Raw genomic sequence first — 12,383 nt, 5'->3', positions numbered from 1 at the left:
GCAACGTTCTAGGTTCCAGGTCTAAAACTATGAAACCCGTTTTTTTTTCAAAGAAATCAAATGTTTATTACATTGAAACGAAAAATTCTATTTTATTCAAAGCTATATATTTCTCCATTCTAACCATCTCTCTGCTAAATCGTGGATTCCACGTCGAACGAATTTTTCGTCGTTTGAAGCAAACCAATTAACCATCCAATTTTTGACTTCCTCGTAGGAATCGAAGTGCTGCTCAGCCAATGCGTGTTCCATCGATGAAAAGGAATGATAATCGATCAATCGGGTTTTGCAATCGAAGTTGTTGGTTTTCCCGCACTGACCCATGATTTTTTTTCTTTTCTGGATGCTCAAAATGAATGAAATGTATCCCCAATCACGATCTGATGGAGGAAAGGCTTCTCTTTGTAGCTGGCTGGCTGGCGGTTTTCCTGCTGTTCAGTTCATGTGTTCATCAATTTTTCAATCTTCTGGATCTTTCCCAAGGCCTTGGATATGGCATATTGGGACACATTTAGCTCATCCGCGAGCTGTTGTTGCGTTTGCGTGTCATTTTCGTCCAATAGTTCTTGTAATTCAGCGTCCTTGACCTTTTTGGGAGTCAAAATCGCCATTTTTAATTTTGTTTTAAACCGCTTAAAGCAATGTGATCTTCTAAAAAAAAGCTTCGACAGCATTTGAAGCGATTCTGAAGCTGTTTTGTTCAGCAGGAAGCAGAAAAGCAACGATCCCCGCAAAACGTTATTTTCAGGGACAAAAGTCGACATGGTCTAACCAAAGATAAGGTGCAAATAATTCTTTTTTTTGACATGAAATCTTTTTCCTAATGTCAAAACAATGTAATGTTGCCAAAAAAGTATAATGAAAAGTACCAAAGTAGCCTTCACTTTACACAATTCGGTTTCATAGTTTTAGACCTGCTGTTGGAGTTTTGTGTTGGAGTTTTCCTTCGCCCAGATCACCATCAAAAGGAAACCGTCGGGTCAATTATGAAACTCAAACCTTCACTCAAATGTTCACTCGAGCGTCATTTTGCTGGATGAACTCTTTCTGTCGATTGATCGAGTTGTCACTGCATTTAGGTTTTCAGAGACGGAGACTCGAATTTGACAAACCGGCTTCCGTCAACTTTTCGCAACGGAAAGAGCCGTTCTGTTAGGTTGTCTTTAATTTTATCAATTAGTTTGTATTGTTTATGCTGCGACGTCCAAAGACAGTGATATTTTCAAATTTGTTTCGCAAATTTGGTGATGAAAAATTCAGTGAGTCACATTTACATCGCAATATTTTGCGAAGGATCTTTGTATTTTAAGTTCCTTCACTGTCACTGTCGCTATCGGAAACGTAGTACGCGGAAATCATTTTTAAATTTCCGAAATATAATAGCAAGAATCGCACGCACATCTGAACTGCTCCACTGTTTACCACTTCAATGTTTACAAAATGCACCAGAATGACAGTTCGTACTCAAAGAGTTTGACAAAGAGTCACGTTTAAGCTTTTAGCTTCGGAGCTTCTCTAATTGAAAACTGTGATGCCGCCATTTGAGTTTGCCATTTGAGTTTGGGTGATTGAGTTTCATGACTGGGAGGCGTGTTTGTTCCCTTTTCCAATCCCGCGCCCATAAGCTGGGGCCACAAAATGGTGTGTAAAACGAGCGACCTGACGCGCCAACTTCGGCAGATAATCGGCAACTTTCCAAAGGCGCGCACCACAGAGCTGCCAGGTTGGCCCAAACTTAAACAATACTCTCCATAATTGCAAATACTTTACATGACACTGTCACGGCGCCGCGGCCAAAGTGTCGCTCTACGACACTTGGAAACTCGCATCAAAATCCCACTTCATCCGGGTGCAACCGGGACTGCAACTCCGGCCTGGTCACGCGCATTTCTTTCGATTGACGCAACTTTGCAGCATCCTCGGCCCACTCTAACGACCCGGGTAGGGGGGGGGGGGACCAACCAACCGGCCGGCCTTCACCGAGTGTGACCACGTTTGGTCGGGGAAAAATAAGCACTCGACTCGCCCCATGGACGTCGCTCTCCGGAACGGCACGCGGAACATCATTATTCAGTTCATTCTAAACTCGTTACGACTCGGTGCACTCCATTTTCTTCATGCTGCTCCATTTCCTGCCGTCCGTTCGCAGGACGGTGGTCCTGGTTGTCCGCACAATATCCCGGCATCGCGTGTCGTTGGGTCTCGGGTTTTTTTGTTTTTGTTGGTCAGCACGAAGCATACGCCGGTGCATTAACAGGGAGCGCGTTGCGGTTGCGATTGAAGGCATCGTCATAGTTGGCGACGCGCTCGTCTCCGCTGGTGACGCCGGTTGAAACTTTCGTAATCTTTCGCCCGCAGCTTCTCTCTCGAGCGAGTTCAACAAGTAGTTCTTCAATTAGAAACACCAGGACAGAGAAGCACTCTCATATGCTGCACTCCGCACTCAACTGGTGAAAGAAGAAGCATGGCGTTTGTAAAATGGTCTGCCACCCTTTTTGGCATCCTCGACACGCAACTATTCCGGCTTTTCATTTCGCCCATCCGCCCATGTAGGTACCACTCTAAAAACCGTGTTGGCGTCCACTTTGCTGTCCAAACGAAATTGCTGGCGTAGAAACCGACCGGGGCAGGGCAGCGCGACCCGCTCATCGTTGGCACCTGCGGTGAATTTCAAACACCCTCCAAGCGTTCAAAGAAGGGGGCCTTCAATTTGCCTTCGAAACCACTCGGTAAAGACTCTTTTTCCAATGAAACGGACAGCAAAGGAACACCGTCTCACGATGAAGATTGCAGCCCTGAGTGGAGCCCGGATTCTCGGCTCATCAAGTTCAGGTTGCCCACCGAAAACGCCTCCATTATTTAATCACGTAAAAGCCCCGGCTCCGGGGCATCATTACTAATGAACCAACGTAATAAATACTATCGAACGAGTTAAACCTTACCTGCGGTCGGCCAAGCCGATAGTTTTACTGGAGCCAGAATTTATCGGGACAGGGTCAAATTTTGTACCAATTTTCGTTGTGTATTTTCTCGGTTTCTCGCGGGACTGCGGGTTCCGTCTCGCCCAGTTCCCGGTGTTTAGTCCCCCCCCGCAGCAGTGCAGTGCGCTTTCCTTTCGTTTTATCGAGTATTGTTTCGTTCCCGAAGTTCCAAAAAAGCAACGCGTAGCCATATGTTTGTAGTTTCGAACTTTCCGTTTGACTGTTTTAAAATTGACCATTCGTTTGAGTTTTGATTTTGCCACCCAGAACGGGAAGACAGTGTCGCGTTGCGCGTTTAAACTAAACTGGCCTTTTTTTTCTCTCCGGGCGTCCCCCCACAATCGCTCATCGGTCACGTCACGACACAGTGCCCGGAGATCCGCAGGAAGTCAAGACGAGCCCGGTCAACTCGACCACCATCTACGTGACGTGGAAACCGCCGAAGGAGAAAAACCGCAACGGCATCATCCGAGGTTACCACATCCACGTGCAGGAAATGCGGGACGAGGTAAGTGTCCTGCGGCCGGGCCATTCTGGGCCCGGCTTTTGTGAAAGAGCGTGGCGAAATATGATTTATGTTCCCTTCTTCTCTCTCTAAACAGGGTAAAGGACTACTGAACGAACCGATGAAGTTTGACGTGGTCGACGGACTGGAATACAACGTTACGGGCCTGCAGCCGGACACCAAGTACTCGGTCCAGGTGGCGGCCCTCACACGCAAGGGTGACGGTGACCGGAGTGCTCCGATCACGGTCAAAACACCCGGTGGCGTCCCGATCCGGCCCACGGTCACCCTGAAGATACTGGAACGCGATCCGACCGTCTCGATCGAGCTGGAATGGGAGCGCCCGAAGCAAACGTACGGCGAGCTGCGGGGCTACCGGGTACGGTGGGGCGTGCGGGAGCAGGCACTCCACGAGGAGGTCCTCCAGGGGACGCACCAGAACGTGAAGCGCATCAGCGACCTCGAGCGGGGCGTCGAGTACGAGTTCCGGGTGGCCGGCATGAACCATATCGGGATCGGGCAGGAAGCGGTCAAGCACCTGCAAACGCCGGAAGGCTCACCGACCGGGCCACCGACGAGCATCGCGGTGCGCTTCCAAACGCCGGACGTCGTGTGCATTACCTGGGAACCACCGACCCGCGAACACCGGAACGGGCAGATCACACGGTACGATGTGCAGTTCCACAAGAAAATCGACCACGGGCTGGGCACCGAGCGGAACACTACGGTGCGGAAGGCCGTCTTCACGAACCTGGACGAAAGCACCGAGTACGTGGTACGGGTCCGGGCGTACACCAAGCAGGGCGCGGGTCCATTCAGCGAGAAGCTGATCATCACGACGGAGCGCGATATGGGCCGAGCGCCGTTCTCGGTGCAAGCCGTCGCGACGTCCGAGCAGACGGTCGAGGTGTGGTGGGAACCGGTGCCATCGCGCGGTAAGCTCGTCGGGTACAAGATCTTCTACACGATGACGGCGGTCGAGGATCTGGACGAGTGGCAGACGAAGGTGGTCGGTGTGACCGAGTCGGCCGATCTGATTAACCTGGAAAAGTTCGCCCAGTATGCGGTGGCGATCGCCGCCATGTATCGGACCGGACTGGGGAAGCTAAGCGAGAAGGCCACGGTGAAGGTGAAACCGGAGGACGTTCCGCTCAACCTTCGCGCTCACGACGTCAGCACGCACTCGATGACCCTAAGCTGGGCGCCACCGATCCGGCTGAATCCGATCAACTACAAGATCTCGTTCGACGCGGTCAAAGAGTTCGTGGACTCGCAGGGCATCTCGCAGAAGCAGATCCTACCGCGGAAGGAGATCGTGCTGAAGAGCCACGTCAAGTCGCACACGATCAACGAGCTGTCCCCGTTTACGACGTACTTCGTGAACGTGAGCGCCATCCCGACCGATTACACGTACAAACCGCCGGCCAAGATCACCGTCACCACGCAGATGGCCGCCCCGCAGCCGATGGTGCAGCCGGATTTCTATGGTGTGGTGAACGGCGAAGAGATACAGGTGATCCTGCCGCAGGCCTCGGAAGAGTATGGTCCGATCTCGCACTACTACCTGATCGTGGTGCCGGAGGATAAGGCGAACCTGCACAAGATCCCGGATCAGTTCCTAACCGAGGAGCTGCTGACGGCACGCCCCAAAATGGAGCGCCCGAATGCGCCCTACATAGCGGCCATGTTCCTGCAGCGCAACATCCCGTACACGTTCCACCTCGGATCGGGCGAGACGAACCACAACTTTACCAACAAAAAGCTCGAGCGCGGCAAACGATACCGAATCTTCGTCCGGGCCGTCGTCGACACACCCCAGAAGCACCTCTACACGTCCAGTCCGTTCTCCGAGTTTCTGGCGCTGGACATGAAGGAAGCACCGACCGGCGAGCCACCGCACCGGCCCAACCCTAACGTGAACCCAGACCCGGAGATTTTGATCCGCGGCAAGAACGAGGAACCCGGCATCCTGTGGGTCGTGGGACCGATCATTGCAGCGATGGCCCTCTCGGTGTGCTTCCTCGTCGTGTACTTTGTGCGCCGCCGCCGGCAACCGTGCAAAGCGCCCGACCAGGCGGCCGTCACGCGACCCCTGATGGCGGCCGATCTAGGTGCGGGACCCGCACCGACCGATCCGGTCGATATGCGGCGGCTTAACTTCCAGACGCCCGGCATGATCAGCCACCCGCCGATACCGATCTCCGAGCTGACGAACCACGTGGAGCGGCTGAAGGCGAACGATAATCTGAAGTTCTCGCAGGAGTACGAAAGCATCGAACCGGGCCAGCAGTTCACGTGGGACCACTCGAACATGGAGGTGAACAAACCGAAGAACCGGTACGCCAACGTGACCTCGTACGATCACAGCCGGGTGATTCTGCCACCGGTCGAGGGTGTGCCCGGGTCCGATTACATCAACGCGAACTACTGTGACGGCTACCGGAAGCACAACGCGTACGTGGCAACGCAGGGACCGCTGCAGGAGACGTTCAGCGATTTCTGGCGCATGTGCTGGGAGCTGAAGTCTTCGACGATCGTCATGATGACGCGGCTTGAGGAGCGATCGCGCATCAAGTGTGACCAGTACTGGCCGGCCCGCGGTACCGAGGTGTACGGTGCGATGACGGTGACGATTACGGAAACGCAGGAACTGGCCACGTACTCGATACGCACGTTCCAGATTTACCGCAACGGGAGCAACGAGCGGCGCGAGATCAAGCAGCTCCAGTTCACGGCCTGGCCCGACCACGGCGTGCCGGACCATCCGGCGCCGTTCCTGCAGTTTCTGCGGCGCACGAAATCGCTCACCCCGGCCGAGTCGGGCCCGATCATCGTGCACTGTTCGGCGGGCGTCGGGCGGACCGGGTGCTACATCGTGATCGACTCGATGCTCGAGCGCATGAAGTACGAGAAAACGATCGACATCTACGGGCACGTGACGTGCTTGCGGGCCCAGCGCAACTACATGGTGCAGACGGAGGACCAGTACATCTTCATCCACGACGCACTCATGGAGGCCGTCATCTGTGGCAGCACGGAGGTGCCGGCCCGCAGCCTGCACAACCACATCCAGAAGCTGATGCAGACGGAGCCGGGCGAAAACATTACCGGCATGGAGATGGAGTTCAAGAAGCTGTCGAACGTGAAGGCCGACTCGACGCGCTTCGTCACCGCCAACCTGCCGTGCAACAAGCACAAGAACCGGCTGGTCCACATCCTGCCGTACGAGTCGTCCCGCGTCTGCCTCACGCCCATCCGCGGCGTCGAGGGCAGCGACTACATCAACGCCAGCCTCGTCGATGGGTAAGTTGAGTGGCGCGCGCGCGGCACATAGACCGCTGACAGTCCTAGAACTAACTTAACAAACCGTTCGTGTACCGTTCGATAATTTCACAGATATCGGTACCGTAACGCTTACATTGCCGCCCAAGGACCGCTGCAGGAAACGGCGGAGGACTTCTGGCGAATGCTCTGGGAGCACAACTCGACGATCGTGGTGATGCTGACGAAACTGAAGGAAATGGGACGGGTAAGTCGACACAAAGACGCAACGTTTTTGTTTTCAACATTTTATGTGTAATACACACGTTCAAGTGCAAGGTACTGAGCTATGCAATCTGCATAACACTAAAGCGTGTTAATGCATAATCGTCCCCAAATATCGAATTTCTGATAAAAATCTAATGCCCTTTGAGTGTAGAAAAGAGGATATAAAATGGTGGAGGAGCTTTGCCCATTGCGTTTGAGGGAATTTTGAAACAAATCATTTTTACCTTCCGAAGTATCCAACCCACGATCTTTTATTTAAACGTTTGATAGAATACTTATTAGTGTAGACTTCCTGTAACGCAGCCTAAGTTCGAAGCGTGTACGCAGCCTCTAATATGACTTCTGTCAAACACGACGTGTGTAAATGTCACTTCATCGTCGGAAGTCGACCGAACCAGATGTCTTAAGTCTTTTGTCCTTGTGTTATCTTGTGTCCACGTGCTTAAGTCTTGCGTTTTCCGTCCCGCTCTCTTTTTTGTTAAAGTGTTCAAATAATATAGAATCAACGGAATTTCCCGTATTTTACATTAGTTTGTTTCTTTATCCAAACTAGGACCGATATTATCTACTTGATTTAATACACTCTGTCAACTTTCTATAGCCGCACCCACATTTTCAACGTATCTTCCAAACCGTCTTTCCGATTCAACTTCTGGTTTTGGGACTTTTTTAAGTACGCAAATTTATGAATAAACCCATTTGGTTGGATTGATGTTTCATGATTTCTAGCTTTTTTCCACCAAATACGATATAGGCACTGTCAACTTTCTATAGCCGCACTTTGAGTTTTGCTTCCGAGAGTAGTTTTCATAACGAGTTTTGCAAGTGAATTACTTAAATTTGTCAAAAGGAAGTGTTCTAAGTGGAAAAGAAAAAGGATTGATAGAGGCAAATAGTCTGGTGTTGCTATTCGAGACATGGCTCGAAGAATAAAGAGATCCGATAAAGTGATCCGTAATTAGTTAAAGGATCCTAAACGGTATGCAACTGTGCAGTGTACTCCGAAAAAATCCAAGATGTCGATAAGAACCAAGCGGAACATTGTTAAATTGGCGTCAAATTCGACAATATCGCTATCAAAAATCAAATCTACACTGGATCTGCCAGTGAACAGGGAAGCTATTCGCAAGGTTTTGCAAAACAGCCCGAATATTACTCGACCAAAAATGATCAAGGCACCAAATCTAAGCCTACTACACCAATAAAAACGTGTAGAATTTGCGAAACTGAACATGGCAAGTCGGTGGGACATGGTATGTTTGGGTTTTCTTCTGCTTTTTCAAGAGCATATTTTGTATCAAAAGAACCAATTCCGTTTTCTGGTTTTTTCGTGTAGGTGATCTTTTCTGATGAAAAAAAGGTTAATTTGGATGGGCTTGATGGTCTAACAGGCTACTGGCGAGATTTACGCAAAGATCCGGAGTACTTTTCCACCAGTGACTTTGGAGAAGGATCTCTGATGGTGTAGCTTGGGTTTTGCTCTGCGGGCAAGATCAGTCTGGCTTTTACATCTGGTAAAATGAACTCTAACGATTACATCCAGATTCTAGAAGATGGCCTGATCCCGTTTACAGCTGCCAACCGCCGAAAAAATTGGTTTTTCAACAAGATAATGCTAGCATTCACACCAGTTTGATAACTCGAACATGGTTTGCTACCCATAAAATCAATTTGCTTGGGTCGCCAGCGCGAAGTCCGGATCTAAATCCAATTGAAAATGTCTGGGGAATATTGGTTATACAAATTTATACGGATAGGAAGCAATACAGCTCTATTAATGAGCTTAAAGCATCCATTTTGGAAGCTTGGAAACATATGGACCGAAAAATATTGAAAAACCTGGTTAACAGTATGACAAACAGAATTTTCCAAGTCATTCAGCGATCAGGGAAGCCAACTGACTATTAATCCTCATAATAAATACTGAGACTTGAAAAAAATCCACGCATATTGATCATTTTATTAGGTGCGGCTATAGAAAGTTGACAGTGCCTATATCGTATTTGGTCGATAAAAAGCTAGAAATCATAAAACTTCAATACAACCAAATGGGTTTATTCATAAATTTGCGTAATTAAAAAAGTCCCAAAACCAGAAGTTGAATCGGAAAGACGGTTTGGAAGATACGTTGAAAATGTGGGTGCGGCTATAGAAAGTTGACAGAGTGTATATGATCAATCGCGGTAGCGTCATTAATGTTTTTCTCCATGATAAAAAAAACTGTAACTATATCAGGAAAACTAAGAGTATGGTTTTTTCGCTGCTAATGGTTATTAAGATATTCCTAAGCCTTTCCATCAAATCTTTATCTACATTAAGAACAGTACTCGCACGATCAGGATATGAACATATTTTTTCTACCTTACTACCTTACCTTAAACCTACCTTACAACTACCTTAAAATGCATATGCCCTAAAAAATACACATATTCAGTTACCCATACTGCACTTCAAAAAGGCATAAAAAATGCACAAAGTTCTATACAAACGTTTTTTTCTGAAACTGGCAAATACTTATAAACTTCAAAAAGTACATTCGGTTGTTCGAATACAAGATAGTTGTTTCACCTATTTTCCCTGACAAATTATATTATATTATATATTATTATATTATTATTATTATTATTATATTATTATTATTATTATATTATATTTATTTTAGACAAAGGTAACAAGCCTTGCGGACACGGACCGATTGAGACGGATACAAAACTTACTGGAAATAATTGAAAATTACCTAAATTTTAATTGTAATGCAATAATTTTGCTGCAATACCAAAGTCGATATTTTTCAGTAGTGTTCTATACTAATTCCCCATAAAAATGAACAAGCAATGCCAAACGTGGATACTTGACTTTTTCAGATCAAAGAAGGATCTATTACCTTTCGAATAATGTATAATATTATCATAGCAGAACTGTGCGAACGATCGCGTTAAAATCTATATATATAAAAATGGTTGTTTGTCTGTCTGTCTGTCTGTCTGTACCGCATTTTCTCCAAAACTACTGAACCAATCCGCGTGAAATTTTGCACAGCGTAGTTTTGTGACCCCGGATTGTGAATAGGAAAGTTTGACCCTCCCACGCCTCCGGGGAGGGGGGGCTCCCATACAAACGTAACGTACCGTAACGCCCATACGTTACGTCCAAACGTTTCAAACAAATCGAACCAAACTCGGCAGGCGGGAGTTTTGGGGAAGGGGAAATGTTGTGGTGAAAGTTTCAAACACCTCCCCCCCTTTACAAAGGGGGGCTCCCATACAAAATCTGGGTTAATGTTAGCAAAGCTCGGATAATTTTCAAGCAATTTCAGCCAAACGCAGGTGGTGCGAGTTTTGACATGTATGCAACGGGTAGCCGATCGGATACGTCACCGGGAAACGGAGGAGTAACGGGAGGCGGGAAGGGAAATTGAACGAATACGTCACCGGGAAGCCCGATCGTTTGAAAAGTATGAGTAACGGGAAGCGAAAAGCGAAGCTGTTCGGATACCCCACCAAGAAGTCCTCTAAAACGCCTCCCAATCGAGAAATAAGGATGAAATGAGGCTCAGCGACGCGCGCCGGGATCTGCTAGTAGCTGATAAAAGTTGCTTTTGAAGAGTAATTTTTATCACTTTTTCAACTTTGACAGATAATATTCTCGGAATCTACGCAACATGGATCCCAAAAATTCGGATCGCTCATAGCTATCTAATTTAGGAAAATATAACAAAAATCCTCACATTCAGTACATTCGTGTCCGGAAAAGGTTAATCCAAACGCCTGACTCCCCGTCTGTCTGTCTGTCTGTTTGCAGGAAAAATGCTTCCAGTACTGGCCGCACGAGCGTTCGGTGCGCTACCAGTGCTACGTGGTGGACCCGATCGCGGAGTACAACATGCCGCAGTACAAGCTGCGGGAGTTCAAGGTGACGGATGCCCGGGACGGTTCGTCGCGCACGGTCCGCCAGTTCCAGTTCATCGACTGGCCCGAGCAGGGCGTGCCAAAGTCGGGCGAGGGTTTCATCGACTTCATCGGCCAGGTGCACAAAACGAAGGAACAGTTCGGCCAGGACGGCCCGATCACGGTGCACTGCAGTGCGGGCGTCGGCCGTACCGGCGTCTTCATCTCGCTCAGCATCGTGCTCGAGCGCATGCAGTACGAGGGCGTCCTGGATGTGTTCCAAACCGTCCGGATACTGCGCTCGCAGCGGCCGGCCATGGTGCAGACGGAGGTATGTGGCATTTTTTCTTTTGCATGCATACCATTCCCTGTGGCTCTCTAATGTGTTTGTTGTGCAGTCGATCCTGTGACCTGCTAAACCTGGTTTCTTTCTTCTCCGCATCGTTCTCTCATCCACAGGACCAGTATCAGTTCTGCTACCGGGCGGCGCTCGAGTATCTCGGTTCGTTTGATCACTATGCGACCTAAGCGGGGAGAGACCACCCGAGATTTGGCACCACCACCACCCCCCCAGATCATCATCATTATCATCCGCAACCGGTGCGCGAGGTTGGTATTTAGTTTCGTTTCGGCCGCCTCAATCGGCCACTCGCCACTCTCTTGCGCGCCCCGCATACTGACAAGCGTAATTAGCAATCAAGCAACAAAGCATACTGAACAACGCGCGGGCACGGGCGCGTCCACACGCGCCGCCCTGTGCCCCGTTTTCGGTTCGGCGATCTGCCCTCTGCCCAGAGTGGCAGATTTTCAATCAACCGACGGCCCGCTTCCGGGAAACACATCACATCATCATCCTTTCGATGACCGATTTCAAAGTTCGATAAGATTTAGAAGGATTTTTCAAAATTTGACTATACTCAAGTACTTTATAAACAAAAAGGCGGTCGCCGATGCGCCGAAGTGTTAGCGGCTGAATGCAAAAGGAAAGCAAAACTCGACAACTTCTCGTAGCTTCTCATGGCAAAAGTAAAATTAAAAAATATTTGAAATTAAAATCCGTTTCATAAATCGAACTTTCCGCGCGCGCCCCCCGCATCGACGATCGACAGACTAAGATTTTCGATGCAAGGCGGATACTCCAGAGCGCAGGAGGACACACATTACACCACAACAGCGTTTAATTAGAGCGTACCTTCGAAGCCCGTTAAAGGTAATTAGAGGGCCGGTGGGCGGCCAGTAGTCGGCCGCAGACTGTGGAAGCAACACACAACATCACACAATCATTACTGCCATTTACCGGAACCACACAGATCCGGCACCGTTTAGAGAAAAGCGTATTGCAGACAGCAATTCCTCATATACCTATGAACTAAACATGTCCCTCGTTTAACGGCGTGCGCCCGATCGTAACGATAGCAAATTCATACATTCCCGACCACGATCGACTAATCCAACTTTCTA

At 48.9% G+C, this 12,383-nt stretch overlaps 1 protein-coding gene across 1 annotated transcript in view; it reads left to right on the top strand.

Annotated features, from left to right (window-relative positions):
* Positions 1-11,450, top strand: part of LOC128275674 (tyrosine-protein phosphatase Lar) — a 95,186-nt gene extending 83,736 nt beyond the window's left edge. Inside the window, exons 12-16 of the mRNA XM_053014256.1 lie at positions 3,350-3,489; positions 3,584-6,789; positions 6,883-7,015; positions 10,837-11,253; positions 11,382-11,450. Of these exons, the coding sequence (XP_052870216.1) occupies positions 3,350-3,489; positions 3,584-6,789; positions 6,883-7,015; positions 10,837-11,253; positions 11,382-11,450 (3,965 nt within the window). The remainder of the gene's footprint in view (positions 1-3,349; positions 3,490-3,583; positions 6,790-6,882; positions 7,016-10,836; positions 11,254-11,381) is intronic.
* The last annotated feature ends 933 nt before the right edge of the window (positions 11,451-12,383 follow it).

The sequence above is a fragment of the Anopheles cruzii genome, chromosome 3 (assembly GCF_943734635.1).
Source record: "Anopheles cruzii chromosome 3, idAnoCruzAS_RS32_06, whole genome shotgun sequence".
Lineage (NCBI taxonomy): Eukaryota > Metazoa > Arthropoda > Insecta > Diptera > Culicidae > Anopheles > Anopheles cruzii.
Note: the sequence above shows the minus strand (reverse complement) of the source record. Positions and strands in the feature narration are given on the sequence as shown.